Below are 21,783 nucleotides of genomic sequence, written 5' to 3'. Positions count from 1 at the left end.
GTCGAAATATAATTCATTGAATAATCTCTACTTATAAACAAAAGATAACAAGGTTAAAATTATCTCTTATTTACGTATTTAATGTTTAATTGCTAAAACATCGTCGGCAACATAAACGCGTAGCAGTCCACGTGTAGCAGTCAGTTAAAAATAATTGTGACGCTTTATAGAATCGAAATCGAACCGCGACGTGTCTATATTGCACGTGGATTTACACATCGCGATGCAGTGGAGATTCTAAAAGCGCACACAACAACTACGTCCGCGCGTATCGACCATCAACGCGAAGTTGTCGAATGCGTCGTCGACTTTGCCTGCACTTGAGAGGTTCCCACGATGTTGACGAGTTCTACGTTTCAAACAATGTACGCCGCTCGTTGTATATTTCTCGCCCGTCTGTGTTAACCGAGGCCGTGTCAGTTCGATGTACATGATCCCCCGCGGAATAGAAAAGATTACTGGCTATTGGAAGGCTGACTCTTCCCGCTTTAGCTTACGATACCGGGAAGGTTTCCAATCGACAATCGTGGGAACATCCGTGAGCTCGTGCAATGTGCCGCTTTCCGCGATACTTGACGCCAGATTTCGAGATCGAAAATCTCAAGACGTCGAGTACAAAAGAAAATACCGCAGAAATATTAAAAAAAAATATTTACCACGAAATAATGTCGTGGCTGAGCTAGAAAATTTGTCGCGACTAAGCGGAGAAGATTAAAGATTTCAGAAAAACGTAGAATCCACCGGAGTCTAAATAATTAGATTTTATTATTATTATTCAAATGCGACGCGAGTGTGTGTAAAAATTCTTTTTACTTTCGATCGCTTGCAATTCCAAAAATGTATCGGAGCATCGTGACAGATATTGCTTCGAAATCATTCAGAGAATCTGCGATTATCAACTTAGGGGAGGTTTCGATCATATGAATGCAAGGATGAAGTATACTTATGTAACAAGTGTGCACGTGCATTCTGGATTAATAGCACATAGTAGTTATTGAATAACGCACTTTAGCTCTTACGTCTATATTAACCCGCGTGTCCCCCAAGCTTGCTCATCCATTACGATCCTCCAGATCCCTCAAGAGGACATTAGAAGATCTATTCTGACAGACTAATTTAATAATGGCTGCTATTAATCCGTTACTATATGTATACATAAGAATTCGTTTGGTAGAACAATAAATCTAAGAAAATATTTAATTACTTTTAATTATGTTATTTATGACAACCTCGCGAGAGAAGAATATGAACCGTAACGTAATTAACGACATTATTTTATAGGAGTAAAATTAGATGAAGAAAATTACATTTTAATTATTATATAGAACATCTGGAATTTCACCAACTTTCGCAGTTATATTATACGTCTCACAGATGTACTCACGCCTATAAATCGTAATATAATAATAATTTATTGTGTTATAATTTAATTTCTACTTCTGAATTTAATTTTTATTACAGCTGTTATACGTACTTTATTATCTCTATTTTGATTTAGATGATTATTTATTTAGATTTATAGTTTTTGAAATTTAGACACGTGTAGATATCCTAAAGTTAATTATAACTTATTTTTCAGGAGAGGCTTTTGCTCAGCGTATTACCAAGGCACGTCGCCATGGAGATGAAAGCCGATATAGCGGGAAAGCCGAAGGACACGATGTTTCACAAAATTTATATTCAAAGACATGAGAACGTCAGGTACGCGCTGCGCGCTGATGCGATGGTCCGCGAACGAATATCAGCCACTTAAGGCGCGCACCTTAAAAAGAATCGAGGTGTCACTTCGATAATGTCACGTTGACATTTTGCAAATGAGACCCAGTTTTGCTTTGTTACTAAGCTCAAAGGAATTTACATAACTATTTTATACTTTACGCTCTCTATGCATGCCCGCTACTTGAACTGAAATTCGCGGCAAGTTAAACTTTGTAATCCTTGCTTGCGGCATAAACGGCAGACTTTTTGCCCCGTCATAAAATCTGCACGTTTTCGGATTTTAAACTCTTCGTAAAATACACGCTACGTTTAGTCAAACGCAGTTCGCTGGAAATTATTGACAAATCAGAGGAATGTAGTTTGGCATAGTTTATCATCGATATTGTAACGTCACCGGGATTATTACAAATAATTACACTATCGTGAGCACATTATGCAGTATGTATGAGATGATATGCATGATCGTCCTGAAATGCACTCACGCCAGATGCTTCAAAACTTGACGATTTATCACGGTGCTGTGCACGCAACATGATAAGCACACGTGGCTGCATAGAGAGAATTCTAGATTGGTTTGAAGTGGGTTGAGATGTTACAACCAATCTCTCGTATCAGACGTCTCACCGAGCTCAGGTCAATCTAACTTAATCGGCGAATTCGCAAAGAGCAAATGCCATGTTCATTTAACTTGACGGAGTTTCCGCGAACTTGCGACAATTTTTCCATTTCTAGTTTCCCCTTTCGAAAATGTATGACTCGCGACTTGCCCGTGGCTAATTCGAGGCCTGTGTTGATGTTAAAGTAATTACGAAACTCTACAAAAGTACCTACTCAGAGACCGTAGCCGGGGAAATTAATTTTCAAATTAATTCACCTAAAATAACTAATTTTATTATTACCAAATATTTCAGCATTTTGTTCGCCGATATCTGTGGATTTACCTCGCTCTCCGATCAATGCACTGCCGAAGAGCTCGTCAGATTGCTCAACGAACTTTTTGCACGGTAAGAAATATAATAATAGAATGTAATAAACAATGTGCGATATAACAGAACGCGTATTAGAATAAACAGTTCTTAATCAAATTGTCAGCGTCGTTGATGATTTTAATAAAGATAATAAAATATAAAAAATTATATCATAATATAAAAACTCTGTACATCATTTTGTGCTTTTCTCAACAAATTCTCAATTAACTTCTCGCTAATCGCAAATTTCTCCGAAAGAAATACGGCTATTAAGTTAGTATTTTCAAAAATAAAATGCCATTATTATAACTTTTGGGAATTTACTACTGAGAGAGTCAGGAAAATGCTACTTAAGCACGGTCAATAAATCTTAAGAAAATCGCCGAGCGATTCTACTTGCAATCATGCGCACACTGAAATTTTTTTCTATTTTTATTTACTAGTCAGAAAATGTTTAGAAGAATCGTAGCCGATTACTATATCCACGATGTGTATTTCCACCCATTCGATTCGATCGAAAAATCAATTTCTTTTCGTTTCCTTCCCCCAACTCTATTGTCTCTGATCTCTTAAGTCTTGTAAACACTCTTGTTCCTCCAACAAAATCTTTTGTATATCAGCGAATTCTTTTTGAAATTTCACGGAGAGATTGTCAAAAATCAATTTGACATCGGAATGTGCTTGTATTTCACAAGCCATGAGTTAATTTTAATATTAAATTAATATTATCGAAAATCTGTCATTATGTTTTCTTACAGAAAGGACCTACAAGATTTCAATAATATAATTTTTTAAATTCGCGGAAAAATTATATTCATAAAATTATATTCCGTGCGTTGAATCAAGGTTTGCATTCATTAAGCTGCACTTTCTAATAAATATATTATCAAATGCTGCATTTGTATCAAGAGTGTCTCTCTTCGCTCTTAAAGCTTCCCTCGATCGTATTCCTTATGTCCTACAAGTGCTCAGAGTCTTTCGATAGCTATGGATTTTGCGTCCCCAGTGACTTTTCGGGTCAATAGGGTGTACTTATCCTACTACCAGGAGGGATTTGCTAAGAGGTCATAAAGACCGCTTTCATTCCACACGATGATGTCCGCTTTTATGTATCAGTACAGCAGAGATCACTTTCCAGTAGTCTGCGAATGAAACGCTTTCAGCCCCATGGGAGAAGACAGAAAAGCCCCTTCAAAAAAAATGTTCGGGACGGAAAATAGGGAGTGACAAATGATCAATGTGTAAACAACGTCGAATCTTCATGAAAAATATGAGATGACATTTCTGCGAACCGGCTTCATTCAAAAATTACATTGGACATACATGTATATCCATTGGATATTAAGCAGATCGAATTAACAAACTAATCATCGGGCATTCTTTATGCAAAGTGTATTTGCCAAACACACACGGTCTTTTATGCATTTTATATGGCGCATAAGTGGATAGATGTTGCGTAATACGGTTATATTTCAATGTTAATATTAAAGTGGCGGAACTCTATTATCTCAAAGACTTGGTGGTAATGCGTCAATAATTGATTTAATTACCATTTGAGTTGCGTATACGTAACTCCGTCGGGGACTGTTATTTTCTGCGTATCATACTAAACTAGATTAACATAATATACACTATGCGTTATGTGGATTTGGTGCACGCGTGAAATATTAATATCGCCCTTCTCTCTCTTGGCGCCCTGAATTAATTTCGTATAATATGCGCGACGCGGAACGACGTTGCTGAATATCTAATCTGAATAAACCGATTATCCCCCGGTTTATTAGTGTCCTTACTTTTGTTAACGCGTCATCTCTCTGTCATTACAAATTAATTTAACGCGCGCACCGTATTTATCCCATATAATTCTATTCGGTGTCGATGTTACGTGAAGATTACGTGAAGAAAGATAACGCGAGGTGACGATAGCATTAGAAATTTTGTTAGAGATTCAATAACAAAAAAGAATGTAATGAAAAAAGTCGACAAGAAAAATGCGACAAAGGTGAAAAAGTTAATATTGCGTGCCTAGGCACAGGAAAATATTACAAAAGTTTCGCCAAGTGTGGGGTTACGTGGGAAAAGGTAACGAGTATTTCTATACGCGTTGTTATGAAACGTAGAAGTTGGTTTGACTGGCAAAAGCCGGAGATCTACATAATATTTCCACGTAAAGCGCTCCTTTCCGATTTCTCTGAGGTAGAGATGCCCACGCTCAACAGTTAAATTTCCTTGATATTGTAAATTGTTACGTATTGAATTCTCGGAAATTTCCCGCAGGTTCGACAGGCTAGCCGCTGAGCACCACTGCCTCAGGATAAAGCTCCTCGGAGACTGTTACTATTGCGTTTCCGGACTTCCGGAGCCACGGCCCGATCACGCTCACTGTTGCGTAGAAATGGGATTGGACATGATCGATGCAATAACGTAAGTCTATACATCCCTTCGCCTCTCGCGCAATAGTTTCGTCAAGCTTTCATTATAATCTTTTTGTCAAAGAACAATATGATATTTTCTCCATTACACGCCGTATTTAAGATCAATATACCATACATACATAAATAGATAAAGTGTAATCGATAACCGCGTCCTGATTTAGAACGCGAATAAATTTAATTGCAAAATAGCAGAATAAATCTGTCACGTGTTCTATCAACAACATCAAAGATCTACGTAATACTCCTTATCTTCGCTTGATAGCGAACGAAGGGAACACAAGACAGAAATAGTTAAAGATAAAATCTCAAAAGCCGCCGAGAAGAGGAGATAAATAAATAGATACAAAGAGAATAAGAAAGGAGTAAGAAGGTCACAAACTAGGTAGGTAGATCAAAGCAACATCTGACCAATAAAGATGTTTTCGCTTAGATCTATGAGACGACCACAGAACTTCCGGCGAAGCTGTATCTGCGCGCTACATATCCCATGTTTGGTTCGTTTCGTGTTTTCATAAAACGCGTTTCATCATCAAAGAGGAGATTTCCTCGGAGAGTGCGATATACGTGCGATTGAGGTCGATTCGCATCGTTATGAAAGGTCCCCGGTACCCACACAGGTCGCTGCATGCAGACGAATTTCTTACGAGCGTACGAGTTTAAATTTCAATTTGATAATCTTGCGTTAAACCTTCGCCATAAGTCTCTTTTAATCGAGCTGGCCGCTGCTTCATTCGCGATCGAGATACAATAGCTTGCTGCATGCAAAACGTTAAAGTAAGTCAAGAAATTGTACGAAACGCGTTTGGGAAGCCATGCACGTAAGAAAAAGATTGATGAGCCAGTCATTGTAATCGAGGACCAGCTCGAATGGGCGACTTTGTCGCAAAAATCAACATTTACACACAAGTGTTCCTTTCTTCTTTCGTTAATAACAAAAATACTCGGAAACTTCTCCGACGCTCCGAGGCATCGGACACTGAAATAATCACTTGATGGCGAGAAAGTTTGTTCTCGTTGTCACAAACTCGGACGATAGTTATCCATCTACGCCTAATGACGGGGGAAACAATAAATTCTCGCGTCCGTATCTCCCTAGATTGGTTCGCGAAGTAATGGCCGTGAACGTGAATATGAGAGTCGGTATCCATACGGGCCGGGTTCACTGCGGGGTTCTCGGTCTGAGAAAATGGCAGTTTGATGTTTGGAGCAACGACGTGACCCTAGCCAATTACATGGAGAGCGGAGGCATACCCGGGTGAGTACAATTTTGCTCGAGGTTTGTCAGTCCTCGACTGACTTGCCCTCTTCAACTTAGCCTCGATTGGCGGACGGTATAAATTACGTCGGTACATCCCGCACAACTTCTGCGCACTTTACTTCGATTTGTGTAAGGACCTTTCGGTCCTTTGTGCGTAAAACTTTACGTAAAACCGTATCGCAAACATATGCTTTTCGAAAGGCAGTTTTCTTAATATCGGGTCGTTACATGCCGACGAAGTTAATATTTAACAGAAGGTATGGTGTTTCGCAGGCGTGTGCACATCACAAAAGAGACTCTGGATTGCTTGGGCGGGTATTATGAAGTCGAGGAAGGCCGCGGGGGTGAGAGGAACGCGTACTTAAAGGACCATAACATCAGAACCTACTTGATTGTCCCGGGAGACACATTTAAGGATAACATAACTAGTTCTGGGATGCGAAAAACCTTCCCGGCGAATGGTAATGTGTCCAAAGAGATGAGAGTTATGGGCCACGGTTCGCAACATGGAAAACACACTAAGTAAGGAGCTCCTCTGTTATTTCTGCTTAATTTCCTAACCCTTGACATTACAATGCCACGTAATACTACAGTTTTATCGCCTAAATAATTTCCAAAATTGCCTTTACGAGACAGTCAAACGCTACCTAATTCCGTCTCAATTAGAAAGCAATCATAATTATTACATTTTTACATCGTAAATATTGTCCGATTTCGCACAGGCAGCTGTAAAATAAATTCACATTGTTCGTCCTTAAAAAATAAGTGACGCGATGAGTAAAATAAAAAATTGTACCTATATCGTAGTAGAGAATAGATAAAGTAACGTGCTAATCCGTAACAGATGTTACGATGGAATTACACGATGAATAAATGCGCCATCGAGTAAGCTTTACGATAGCGTTTTATACTCGAATAATACTTGTTGCGTACGTTTCAACAGATTAGGCTTCGGTGAAACCATTGAGTGCGATAAGGATCCCGAAGATGAAGTGAACGAATACTTGATGAGAGCGATCGATGCTAGAAGCATAGATCGATTGAGAGCGGAGCATTGTACGCCGTTTATATTGACATTTCAAAGACCAGATGTTGAAGAAAAGGTAAATTATATTCCAAGACGCATAATGTTCTCCGAATCAAAATGGATATCGATTATCGTAATATATTCAACTTGTTATAGAATGTTTACCGTTTTCTTTTTACGGTTTTATCTAATAACTTTATTCGATAAAATAAAACTCAATATGAAACTGTAACTTGACTCGTTAATTAACGCAATTGCGTTCACTAAAAAATTCTATTTTTATGGAATACCTTAAAAGTTGCATTTACAAAAAAAATTTTGTGATTTCCGATTTTATTCAGAAATGTAATTAATTCAAACAGAAATAATATTAGAGGTGAAACGCGAGTTGTAATTGCGTATTGAACTGTCCTCGTATACAATCGAGCACGACCTACCAATCGATGCGGTAATTCACGTTAATAGAAGGTCGTTTAAATTTAATTTCGGTTAATTCGCTAAGCGTGTATTTGGATTATTCGGATTCCGCGTGATTGAATTGCGCGTCGTAATCGATTTAACGGAATTCTGCAGTTTCTCTTGCGAGAAGAAGTCGGCAACGAAATTGCCCGCGATAACCGATGATTAAAAGCGCGTCCGCTCGCAGTAAACACAGCTCGTATACTGAAACGTCGAAAGCAATGCGTGATATTGTTTTAATAACCTGTTGCAGTACTCGCGCGAGAGGGACAGGATGCTCTCGGCTTATTTTGTGTGCTCCGGTTTCGTCTACATGGTCGTTGTGGTCGCAATAGCCATCACCCTCGCCGGGTAAATACACGTGCCGATAAATCCTACCTTCTATATAGTTCGGTAGCGATATCTTTCTTTTACTACACTCTCGAGACCCGATGTGTAGAGTCTACTCGTACTTTACTAACGTCGAATTGTTCTCCGTTCCAATATTTATAGACACTTTTGCGAAAATCGTTCGATAAGTTAACGTAAGGCGACATAAATCTGACGACGACGGTTGAAAAATGTTTGGCAAGAAGAATCTCGTGAAAAATCGCGTTAAAAATATCTCCTTTGTCCCCGTAGGAGCATATACTTCTACATCTGCACGGCGATTAGCATACTGGTGATAGCCCTGGTCAATGGCATTTTATTGGCGGAAAAGAACGAGGTAAGAGCTTACAAGTGTCTCCGGGTATATACCTTGTATTTACCGGCAACATATTCTTTCGAATGCACGTACAAGTTTCCCCCCGGAAACGCTAAGCTACACACTCGCAATTGCTTCCTTCCTCGCGGCTATCATGTGAAGATATACGTCCGTGTGTATAATTGCGGTTTATATAAATCGCGCGATATGTCACGTATGACGTCGGATCGATGGCAAAACTCTTTGGAAGAGTGCCACTTCCTTTTGACCCTGACCAAGTGGCAAGCTTCCAGGTCACTGCCGAAACCACAGCGATCCTGGTCGCAGCGCGCCCACTAATCTCCCGATGATCCCGCGGATCATGTCCTTTATTTATCCGGTTTAATTAGCCGAGAGAAAAGCGGATAATCGTTGCGGGTGTTGCAGAGGGTGCCAGAATGGGTGAGAAGCATGGCGTTACAGATCTTCGAGAATCGCATCATCGCGCAGAGTATCGCGTCTATCGTCGTGTTTCTCACGTTCATCACGGTATTATCACCGCTGGTAAGTAATCGAAATTTCATGCGGCTGTTGTTTTCACGTTTCACGTCAAATTTCGCCACCTAAACATTCCTTGGCAGCGATAGAACGACATTCCGAATATAAAAAAAATATTCGCGTCACCTTATTTTTACGATTATTGCAATAGCACGAACTTCGAAACCTCGGAAATATTCACGTGGACAAATGTTTAACGTTCGAACAAGTTCAATAATGTGAAAATTTTAATATTCAGGAAACCAAGAAATATAAGATCCATTAGCCTTATGAGACATTAATCACGCGTAATATTGAACAAATGATTTATTCGTAACTTCGCCGAGCTTTCGGCATATGCTTTTCCCTCCCTCTCTCTCTCTCCCAGTTTCATTTTTTAAATTCAACATCTCGGTGTTTGCTTCGGTAAACTCGTTATGTCAAAACTATAGCGCATAAATCAGAGCCTGCGACACTAAAACTTTTGGCGATAAATCGAACGCGAGCGTCGAGACTGCGATTAATCATATATGCCGCGGAATAATAGTTGCCGCGAACATTCGCGATAGAATCACATGCGGAAAGAACATCGACAGATTGTGCATTTACTGCACAAGCGATCGAGACGTTCTGCGTAAAATAATGGCCGGTCCGTGTCATTTTTTTTCTCGCTACAGATTACGCTGACCGGAAGTGAGGCTTGCGACAACAATAACACGTCCACCGACGAGCGGCTGAGAGGGAATCCCAGCGTAATGAAAGTACCAACAAAGAGTACCGGCATCTGTGATTATATTCTTTTCTGCGACGTAAGTTAAATATAAACGTGGCATCGGCATCGAATAGAAAGACATTTGGTTATTAAATGAGCCTTCGCTCGAGTCCGCGAAGTCGCGAAAGGCACGCGGATAATAAGGAAAGAAATTAGAAGTACTTCGAAAGAAGAGGTTACACTTGCGATCCCCTAACTGACGGGGAAAAAAACACTGTGCAAGTCTAACGAACTCATAATCCTATAATGAAATATTATAATCCAAAATTCACGTGTTAAACTTTAAGCGATCAAAACGATTAAATTTGAGAAATGATAACATATCTACAATTGGGGAGCGCATTCGTTTTTCTCGCACGATTCTACGTTAATAGGAGACTTTTGGCACGAGTAACCGTAGAGAGCGATTTTAACGAAACCAGAAAAATCGACTAACATTCCGCAACTATCACTGATTGCAGTTGTTTCCGGTTCTGGTGATGCTAGTGATGGTAACCTGCGCGGTATATCAGATCCTAACGCTAGTCTTTAAAGTAGCCGTACTGAGCATCGTCGTGGCTTGTTATCTCGGGGTCAGCATTTACCAGGCACTAAATGAGGACAACGTCGAGCCCACTGGAAGATGGTTGGCGGGTGTACTAGTGGTTTTCTTCATGGCCTGCCTAGTAGCACACTCCCAGCACACAGAGGCGACCTACAGGTCGAACATTCGAACGCGTTTACACTTTAACATTTCGCCCCCACCTCCTCCTTCCCCGAAACTTACGCAACGTCAGCTCGTAGATACATCCCGAACTTGCACGTTATAAACCTTTGAGGCCCTCGTGGAATTTCCCACGAGGGCCTTTATCTCGTAGCGAACAATGTCGTGGATCGACGATCTCATGAACTGATTCCCGCAGAATAATTTCATAGTCGAGATAGATGCCGCGTGTCTGTCTAGAGAGGTGCGCGAGTAAATTTATACTGGATACTTTATGAATATATTGACATTTCGAAATCTAATTGAAGCAAATATGTTACTCAAAAGACGTGCGCCGGGTGTAGATTCATAAAAATCTGATTACAATTGTGTTTGAAAAATGCGCGGCATGCACAGCGATGGGCAGAATGGTTGTTTTTCTTTTTATTTTCCTCGGAAAAAATGTTTCGGAACGTAAACCCGAATCTAGATGCGCGTGCCTAAACTCATTGAAAAAGAAGTGTCGTATTCTGTCCATCATTGTACACATAAAAAATTCTAAAATCACAGATATCAATATACTTCATAAGACCTCTCGAGAACGTAATGTAATTTGTTGAGATATTTTTCATGGCAGATATATAGGCGAGGAATATTGACGTGCACTATGTACCAATACAGATTGGATTTCCTGTGGAAGTTGCAAGCGACCGAGGAGAAAGAGGAAATGGAACACTTGAAGGCCTACAACCAGAAATTGCTCGCGAATATACTTCCGGAACACGTGGCCGCCCATTTTCTGTCCACTGTTAATTCAGACGTAAGTTCCATCAAGAGAATTCGAAAAACAATTTTTTTTAAATACAATTTTCTGAATGCACAAAGCACAGCATCCTAAACCATTTCGTATGACAATCCACACTTGCCGCATAAAGATCGCTTAGATACGCGCATCTTGAATATCGCAATTTGACGATTCAATTAAGGATTGCCCTTAGAGTTTCAAATTTTCGCCCCAGCTTTACACATAAGATATAACGAATGTTACCTATTACATCTCCGTGTGAAATAAAACAGTTTAGATATTTCAATGGTTTATACGTTTGGCCTAATTACCGATCGATTTTTGTGTATCTTGATACGTGACAAGTGCTCGAGATACAATAGACATAAAGACAAAGACTAAGCCACTCATAATACATTCTGCCATTTCTTAACGAGGTTACATGATTATAGATTGCACAACAATTTGCAACTGGAAAACAATGTATATAGAATAGAGGCTTACTGTGTATACAAAGTTCACTTTAATAAAGTTAATTGCGTTTCATCTTTCTTCCAATTTACGTGCTAGCGACATTTTCGTAAAAGCATTTGTCCCTTCGCTTTGCCGTTCTTCCTCTAATTAAATCGCAAATATATTAACCATTAATCCCAAACAATTTCGTACGACAATCCTCACTTGCCGCATAAAGATCGCTTAGATACGCGCATATTTAATATCGCAATTTGACGATTCAATTAAGGATTACCCTTAGAGCTTCAAATTTTCGCCCCAGCTGTACGCATAAACTAAGAACATCTGACAACCGACGTGTTAAATCCTCCAATCTCCAGATTCCAGACTGAATTCCAACAATATGTACACCTATTTGCTTAATTTGTGCTGTCCTGCGACAAAAGCGATTCTAAATTTGATATACCAAATTAGAAACTAGATATATATGTATAAATTTCAACGCCGTTTGTACGAAATTCAGTCCTGACTTATTTCCGTAGAAAAGCCGAAACGACCAAAATAAACTTTCAGAATAAAAAATTTTGCACGTACCGAAAGTTCAAAATTAAAATGATCGAAATAATTGTTGTTTATATAAATTAATAATGACTGTCTATCAGTGGCAAGACTGAAAAGCAAGATTGCCACGAAATATTCCAATCTTTTGCCAAAGGTTTCTATCTAAACAGGGATGTGTCCAAAACTATGACGTCGATTGTTTCGCAGGAATTATACCACGAACAATGCGACTTTGTGTGCATCATGTTCGCCTCGATACCGAATTTTTCCGAGTTCTACGTAGAGCTCGAGGCGAATAACGAGGGCGTGGAATGCCTCAGGCTTCTCAACGAAATCATCGCGGACTTCGACGAGTTACTCGCCGAGGAGCAATTTAAGTACATCGAGAAGATCAAGAGTACGGGCGCTACGTATATGGCCGCTTCGGGTATGTCTCTTGCGAAGTCTTGGCGGTATCGCTACTCGACGAGCCTTTCGTCCGTTTTGCTCTCATTTCCGTACCATCGGCTCTTATGCTGCTTCAGAAGAGAACGGCACTGCGCGTGCAATTAATCACTAGTCGATCGAAATTAATCGAATTTGATTCTTTCCAGCGTACGCTGGTAACTAACTTATCTATTTGTTATCGCCACCAAATGCAGTCTGGCATTAAGCTCACGTCAAAAATTCCCCGTTTTAACTCTTGCGATAGAGTTTCTCTTAGTTTCACGAAGGCAGATCTAATTTCCTACGGCTACTTGACTTTTCGTGCAATTTCCTAACAATTTCCTAACAACGCGGACTCGTCATTAAAATTAGGACAATGCGATCGAGACACCGCCATCGTCGCAAAGTTCACCCTTATCTCTCTCTCCCTCCCTCTCTTTCTGTTGCTTCAGGCCTAACGAAAAGCACCTGCGACATGCGAGATTTCAAGCACGTAGTCGCTATGGCGGATTACGCCCTACGAATCCGCGAGCAGCTGGCCTATGTCAATGAACACAGCTTTAATAACTTCCGTATGCGCGTGGGCATCAACATCGGACCGGTAATGTTGAAGAACGTGAAGCGAGCAATTTTCGCACGCTGTACCATTACGTCCATTGTAAATGACTCATAAGTTAAACGCAGCGACGAAACGCACGAAAGAGAATTCGAAAATTGACAACTTGCAACAACAATGATTTAAGCAAAATAATATTTTCTATCACTTTTAAATTAATTGAGAAGACAGAGAATGCGCTTGATACCAATTTCTCTGAAAATTTTTATGCACAGATTTATTTGGTACATCTTGAAAACTGTTTGGTGTATTAATTTTTAATCGTTTTAACACTGAAGGTGACTCAACTTTAAATGTTCCCGCGTTAAACGCACAATTCCTCCGCGACATTCTCTCATAGCACATCGAATTCTTACTATTTCGTCCGCATAGCACTCGAACCCAGGCTGCGAGAAAGAAAATCTCGGCATAGCTGTCGAGAATTTTCAAAGGAGAAAAGACTGAATACGCGACGTGGATTGCGCAGGTGGTCGCCGGCGTGATCGGTGCCAGGAAGCCACAGTACGACATCTGGGGCAACGCCGTGAACGTGGCCTCCAGGATGGATTCTACTGGCGTATTAGACGGGATTCAAGTCACCCAGGAGGTTCACGATATTCTGGTCACTAAAGGATATCCGCTCACGTGCCGCGGAACGATCCAAGTCAAAGGGAAGGGCAGTATGATAACTTACTTCCTGGACGGGCCGAGGGACAACACGAAGTCTAACCAAATGGATATCATCAAGACGAATTCTAACAACAACACCGACCCCGCGGAGAAAACGGTCGTGAACAATAGCGGCGGGGCTGTCTGATTGGTATTGCTTGTCCATTAATTCAACAATTAATATTAAAAACGTTTTCCCCAAATCTATTCCTCTTTTTTTTAAGTGAAACTTATCGTAGATCTTGACAAGCGATAAACAAATAATTGATCTTATTTTTTTGCATTCAAATACTTTATTCGAATATCCACGATTAAATTATTTAGTTGAAATAAAAATAACAAAAACGCGAAAAATATCGCCGAGCTCGAAAGAAGAAAGTTATTTCGTGGTTGGACTTCGGAATATTCATTCGAATCCCGACTGATTTGCCGAACTCGTATGATGCATGTTTGGCGCAATTTACATTGTGGCGTCACAATTGACTGCATAATTTCGCGATAAATTTGGATTTGTGAAGAGAGAAGGAACGCGAAGGGGTTTATTATCTTGGGCGAAGTACATACCTCTAGTAATACACGATCGCGAATATCTATCCGAAATATTCTGCAAATTGCTGCCAGAATATGCGAATACTGTACCTCGTCGCGAGCCTTGTAACTTTTTTAACGATACTTTCAACCTTTCTCTCATATACATTAATTGTTAGTTTAAAAATGTCATCGTTCATTCACTTTCTGAACTATCCATTTAATGCATGCTACGTAATTTTATGTTATTAAAAAGTTGAAAAAGTATTGCTACTCTTAAAAATTTCATTTAAATCGATACTACTTTACAGCCAAGTATTTCAATTGATTGAAAAACAAGTGAAACTATTTTATTGGCTTTTCCTTATGTTTCATCAGCTTCAATAAATCGATTTGTTAAAACGCATGTTTGCATAATTCGCGGTACTATCTGCACACACCTTCCAGAATATATTTTCACTTCGATATCTCTTTCGCTAAATATTAGAAAAGCAAATTCCTGCATGAATAACCCAAGTATTGTCTCCAATGTGTTTTTCTTCAGATACTACGTAAATATTTCTATTCATTATTTTGTATTTATGTTAGCCGTTAAAAAATGTATTCCCCGCCGTGATCGCGCATTGTATCTTGCTAACATAAAGCTACCAATACATCAAGCTGCGACAATTTGCCACGGAATTGAAGTGTCCCTGTAGCTAGGGGGTTGTTATGTAACACTTTCAACCATGTCGCATCAGGCAGATACGCGTATACTGGCGAGGACACGTGCACAATCAGTTGCACAACGGACATTTATTGCGCGAAAGCAGACCTCGTTATCACGAAAATTTTCCACTTTCGTGCGAGACGCTTCGTGCGCGAGGTGTAGCGAGCAAAAAATTTTGTCGGCATAATATGACGCATACAGATATAAATTCATTAAATTAATAAAACGCATTCTAAACGAGTTACAAGGCTGGAAAAAAAACGATGATTGCAAATTTAACTATACAAGTGGCATCGCAAATTAAATAATGCTATATATTTTTTATATAAACACTATATGTATATTTTAATACATCAATGTGCTATCAAAGCTGATAAAATTTACGAAAAAGTCAATAAAATATTTTTATTGACTTAGTTATCACTAAATTGAAATACTTTGTTTGCTGTGAAAAACGCGATATTTCTATTGATGTTTTTTCACTTTTACAATTTACGGAATGGTAATACGAATTTAAGTCACGACGGGATTGTAAAAAGTCATTAATTCTTGGGGAATTAATACTTAAGTAATCCAACAACTCGATCTTCCCTTATAAACGTAATCAAAGATTCAATTAACGAGCAGTGTACCATAGAAAATTGAAACTTTCGCTAAACTCAACATTAATTTCAGGTTGAGTACAAATATTTGAAGTTAAAAAACGTAAAAAGGTGGAAGCCCTGCACGCGTTCTTTCGCAGGCAAACTTGCATAATTGAATTACTCCATTTTGTGTACGAGTCTTACAAAGTAAATAACTGCCGGATCGCTTCGTTCAAGTCATTAATGAATCGATAATGTTGACAGGTGGGAATGCTCGAGCAAGAATTCGCGATGGACGACACGTCATATCGGCGATAGAAAGTATCAATTAATTCTCGCGCTAAGACTTTTTCCAAGTACTCAAGTCCAAAAACGGCAATATAATGTCCAGGGCACGTATGCGCAAATTGGAGTCGTCGAGTGCCGTCCGTAAATCGACCGCTGACGATCGGGATAATTGCGTCACTAGTTTTAAGTCTCAAGGCAAACGAAGCATAATCGACATTCGCAGGAATAATCCCGGCATTTCGTTGCGGATTTCGCGTTAATTACATCTCTCGTTTGATCACGTACCGACTTTTAAATTGAACGGCCAGATAAAATTGACAGTTCATGGCAAATATAATTGGAAAATGCTGAATATGAAAATTTTTGGAACAGCATAATGCCTCAGAAACGCATGAGAAACGCTAATTAAACAACGTTGATTAACACAGCGAGAAAAATGTACTAGCATATTGATCGCAATTACTTTTGTAAGTGATATGAAAAGAACATTCTTACTGATATATTCGAGTCTTTCGCTGAGAATGTAAACTTACCGAGATTACTATTGTACAAGTTTAGTAATTGCAATCGTTGGCCAAATTCGAGTTAAATGTGCACCGAAATGCCGGATAGTAGCGAAATATGAGGGCGGAGCGACAACTCGTCCTCCTGTACATTCGTCGTACTTAAGCTGTTCTTGAACAACGCCTACAATGTATGTGATTATGTGTTAGAAGTCTTCAGTTCTCTCGAATGCTAATTAACGATGGGTTAGACGATGGTTGCATTTACGGTAATCGATGTTTGAACAGGACGGCCAGAAACGGTAAATATCGTAAACGATTTCTTTCGAGGATGAGCAGATGTACTAATTAATTGAAGTATTACGTAGCAACAAGTGTCAATTTATGCTATAAGCTTAAATGTACGCACAATTATTTCATAAAACAAGGTAGCTAAAATTCCTTATAATTCTACATTCAATCGCGTTTCCAAAAATTCTTTCGTATGTCGTTACGTTATAGTTTATTATATTACGCTAATATATCCAAAATTAGATTTTTTAAATATTTTAAATAGGTAAATACTTCTCATAACTTGATAATGTGCTTTGACAAAAATAATTTGTAAAATAGAAACTAACGTATTTATTCTCATGACAATAAGAACGCCAACATCCTCGAAGAAATAGATACATTTCGCAACAAATGTGCAATATTAATTTAAAAAACTCGGGCCAATAATGTGTCAAGTCATATGTAGCAATTAAAAGTAGCATCACAAATAATTTATAATTTCATCAAATATTATTCGGAAAAAGAAAATCTCATTTTACCTTTTGACTCAGTATATTCTTGATCCGAAATTTTCAGCATGTCATTTGTAGATAGCAGCTTGATTATTTTTAATAATTACGAATTAATTGCGATGCTAATTTTTCTCGCGACGTGTCCAACGAGTTGGACATTTTCTAGTCAATATGAAGAGAGAAGACTCCCATGAATATATATCTAACCAGAAGCAAATCGAAAAAGGTTAAGCCTGATACAACGAAACCGTGGATGAACGAACTTTATATGTATAGACAGTTTGCGTTAACAAGAAGGGGACCACGGCGAGTTAATTAATATATTCTAGACTCAACGATTGAATTGTAGCCGCTTCTAAGGATGTGAAAAAAATCGTTGTCTTATTTTATATTCTCGTCTGCTCTTTGTAATTATAAAAGTCGATATTTTAAGAAAACAAAACACATTCTCAATCATTTCCCCATAATTCAATAGAAAATTATTTCTTGAAAAAAAATCGGTAAAAGTTAATATTTCATATTTTAATAAACATGAAAAATTTTTCTGGTACTAAATAATTTCAAAAATTATATTTCGGTAAAGAAGTTAAATGTTTATTGACACGTAAGACAGTAAAATCTATATAAAAAATTATAAATCATATTACACTCATTCAATGAAAATGTTTAAAAATATGGAGAATTAATAATTTTAAAAATATTAGAAAAATAAATAATAAAAGAAAATCAATTGCTACTTCATTTCATCCACGATCCACAGAGAATGTATTAAAAATTATATTACTAAATTGTATATATTTATTGCTGTAGCTTCCAAATTTTCTGCGATCTCGTTCGTTGTAATAATAACTTATAAAATTACAGATATTTTAAATCGCATATGAATATCTTTTTCTATTGGCTGTGAATGGTGTCAATTTTTTGCACCCGCAGTTCCAATTCTACTTTGATTTCAGAATTTTGAAGGACCTCTAGCGTGAAAGTAAATTCATATAATTAAAAGAGTAAACTCTGGGCGGATGTAGGAGAGAACTGTAAACGTCGGACGAGCGATTTTCTACACTAGCCAACTTTACGGCAGAAAGTTAATGAAATTGCATGATGTTACCGTAGCGTCGACTAACCGACGAGTAATATTTTTTTTCTCATCGATCTTAGCAACCTATGAAGGAACTTTCAAGTAAAATATTCCTATTTAATTAGGTTACTAGTTTATAAAAAGGTCTACGAAAAATATTGAAAAGCGATTAATTGTTTTATCGGCCAATTCGATTAGTTAAAACACCAGTTTAATTTTATATAAAAATATCGCGATGCAACATTATAAAATAAAGGAATTTTGGTATATTTAATGTGTAAAAGTAAAAGCCCGAATATAATGCAATTTATCATAAAAGAAACAAGAATGTAAGGAGCAAATAATTTTCTCTTTTCCCTAAAATAGAGCAGCGAAACCAATGCGGATTTGACGCGACAAAGCAACTGGTGTAACTGCAAACACCAAGGGGGACGAAAAGATAAATACTTGGTGGAATCTCGACAGAGTAAATGGAATTTTACTGATTCAACATTTCAATGCTTTAGTTATTCAGAAAACGATCTCCAAGTTTATTCGCAGTGGGAACGCAATAACCTGAATTCTTTCTTATTCGTGGGGACAACTGAATTCACCAAAACGATATCAAAACGATATCAAAATGATCGAGCTATCGCGCTGCAATCTCTGACTCTAGGTACGTTTGTGTAGAAACGATCGATCGTCCGAATGTTACGCGTGAGAAGTTCGACGTCCCGCAATATTCAATGTCTTATAGATTAGATACGTTCGCAGGTAATGTAAATATGTATGTATGTATATGAGGCGCTTGTGTGCATATGTACAAACTTGGCCAAAGTGTATACATAGATGTTAATTACGTTGATGTGCATCTACTGGCGCGACGCGAGCTCTCGATCCTCTCGGACAGAACATACATATCGATCTTCATTGCGCTTAGGCAATCCTTCCCGAACGATAAGGAAAAACAAAAGAGCTATATTTGTTATAGATAAAATAGTAGAGCACGATAAAAAATATTTTGACAAGTAATCGATTAACATAACCGAGTGATTAAATGGATGTCGTGTTTAACGAGCACATCATTTAACTAATTCGTTGAATAATATTTCCTGTGTGAAAAATAATATATCAATTGAATTGGATTAAGTGCTAGTTTTCGCAACCGAATTACGTGTGCTGCGGCGAATTTAATGCTCGATTAGAGTGATCATCGATTAATAAAATAACTGTATAAGCAGATATAAGGCACAAGTTGAATCTATGTTTTCGCGAGAATTTCAATAGCGCGCTGGCAGGTCCAGCTGAAATGTTAAATGTTGATCGACAAAGTTAGTCAATTGTTGAAACAAGCTCTCAATCGAATGAGCATCAGGTTATTTATGCTAAAATCGACAATTTCCTTTTTTGTCTAGAAGAGATTTTCCTTTTATCCGAAAATTTATTTAGCAAATGCTCGAATAATTATTTCAAATAAGTAAAGCCCAGGTTAAATCATAAAACCATACGGGATTTATTTAAAGAAACAGATATCTGTACTTTGACGTAAAGTTATTGTAAAACATTTCTCAATTATTTCGTTTGGTTATTATGATATCGATCAAGGAAATAATTTTATGTTCAACTACTTTCTAATAAATTCCACGCGTAAAACTGTCGAGATGAAGTCGGAGCACAAATTATTCATGTTAACTCTTACTCGAAATTACAGTGCATTGCACCGTAAATTTCGGAGTAATCGTGTAAGTTCTTACGCCATAAGACCGTCAGCTACATGTTTTACAGCCTAGAAGCCCATTAGCGTCAAAAATCTAATCGTCCAAATAATGGCGATAGCCGTTAACTGTCGACAAGATTTATGATGTACTGTATCTTCATTTTTGCAGCAAAATTAGAAAAATCGATCTCTTAAAAACAAATACCTTAAAATGTCTAAGGTTCGACAAAGGCGATTTATTTTTCAATCTTTTTGAATAACTCGCATGTTAAACAGGCAAAGGATAGATTAATTAACATATAGCGTGCGTCAAGTGAAAGAATAGCTCGTTAACAGTGTGTTAAGAGATATTGTAAGTGATACTGTAGAAAATATCTCATAAGAATCGAGGTTGATCGATACTGAGAGAACAATCGATCGTTTCCCCTTTCAGATTTCCCTACAATTTGCCTATGACAGGGAAGCGTGGAAACTTCGTCTACAACGTCGATAAAACGTCGCGTTGATCCTAAAGTCAATATGTAATGTAACGATACGAATCGCTACGGAAGATTATACTGGCGGAAATCGAAAGTGCACGGAATAGAACGAAAAGTGTATTATTTATTATCACTCCGAAGAAAATGTTTCTGTAACTTTGATGGCCTAAAGTTTACTAACAAGACACATCAATATCATAGCCATAATTGCGCGCCGTGATTAACACTGATGATATAAAATAAATTTTTAACAAAATCAAACTGTCCCATATTTTTACACTCTACTCCCGTTCGGACCTTCTGTGACCAAATTATTTCTTTAATATAACATTTCTTTAATAATAAAACATTCGAAAAATATCATTTGTAATTATATAATTTTATTATGTATCTTAGTGACAATCTCCCGTCATCTTTATGTATAAATTTCCGCATCTGGTTACTTAATCTGCTGTTTCAATCAAGATTCGTATAATTTTGCAGTATAATTAAATATATTTTTATACCTTTATTTTCATTCGAATCAATTGCGCTTTTATTTTTGTAAAAATTAGTTTGAGAGTTTCTTGGTAATATCCTCGGAATGCTCCTATATCTAAAACCAGTCCTTTCTGTAAACTTGGCAAAAAAGAAACCGGTTTTCCGGCCTGACCCGCATTCTCACGGTTTCACTATTATTCTCCTTAAGAATCGACACAGCAATTTAACGCACGAACTGCCGAATGGTCTAGCAGCATGTAACTTAGACGAATGGAATGTTGTCAAAATTGGACTTTTGTTTTTCCTTTTATAAGGGTATTAAAATTAAATAAGGGACATTTCAATAAGCGGTTTTGGTTGGTAGCACTGTTATAGGTACGTGACTCAGCGGCCATTGGCCTAGCTGTATTTATACCAAATCTGATACGCGTATCAAATGGTGTATTTGGTCAGCCAATGGTTACGTTCAGCAGAAAAAACACTGCTTTGTTATTGTTGTAAAATTGATTGGAGTGTTAAATTCTGCCAAAATTAGGAACTTACGTCAACCAGATTCAAGATTCTTACAATTATATAACAACTTTTTCTGCTGAACGCAGCCAATGATTAAACCAAGTTACTGGTTATTTATCATTTGATACGCG

The 21,783-nt window shown here is 37.9% G+C and overlaps 1 protein-coding gene across 4 annotated transcripts in view; it reads left to right on the top strand.

Annotated features, from left to right (window-relative positions):
• The window catches only part of LOC105563054 (adenylate cyclase type 6), a 109,716-nt gene extending 91,773 nt beyond the window's left edge, over positions 1-17,943 (top strand). For all 4 annotated transcript variants that reach the window (XM_012014331.1, XM_012014330.1, XM_012014329.1 and 1 more), the window contains 16 exons: positions 1,580-1,701; positions 2,631-2,723; positions 4,965-5,111; positions 6,219-6,377; positions 6,654-6,902; positions 7,324-7,483; positions 8,120-8,217; positions 8,488-8,572; positions 8,978-9,094; positions 9,745-9,876; positions 10,301-10,539; positions 11,203-11,341; positions 12,527-12,746; positions 13,198-13,346; positions 13,828-14,160; positions 16,095-17,943. In XM_012014331.1, coding sequence (XP_011869721.1) covers positions 1,580-1,701; positions 2,631-2,723; positions 4,965-5,111; positions 6,219-6,377; positions 6,654-6,902; positions 7,324-7,483; positions 8,120-8,217; positions 8,488-8,572; positions 8,978-9,094; positions 9,745-9,876; positions 10,301-10,539; positions 11,203-11,341; positions 12,527-12,746; positions 13,198-13,346; positions 13,828-14,157 — 2,439 coding nt within the window. In that variant the 3' untranslated portion in view covers positions 14,158-14,160; positions 16,095-17,943. The remainder of the gene's footprint in view (positions 1-1,579; positions 1,702-2,630; positions 2,724-4,964; positions 5,112-6,218; positions 6,378-6,653; positions 6,903-7,323; positions 7,484-8,119; positions 8,218-8,487; positions 8,573-8,977; positions 9,095-9,744; positions 9,877-10,300; positions 10,540-11,202; positions 11,342-12,526; positions 12,747-13,197; positions 13,347-13,827; positions 14,161-16,094) is intronic.
• Positions 17,944-21,783: the final 3,840 nt, after the last annotated feature.

This window comes from Vollenhovia emeryi, unplaced genomic scaffold (assembly GCF_000949405.1).
Source record: "Vollenhovia emeryi isolate VEMERY1.0 unplaced genomic scaffold, V.emery_V1.0 DF939180.1, whole genome shotgun sequence".
Lineage (NCBI taxonomy): Eukaryota > Metazoa > Arthropoda > Insecta > Hymenoptera > Formicidae > Vollenhovia > Vollenhovia emeryi.
This window is presented reverse-complemented; position numbering and strand designations above follow the sequence as displayed.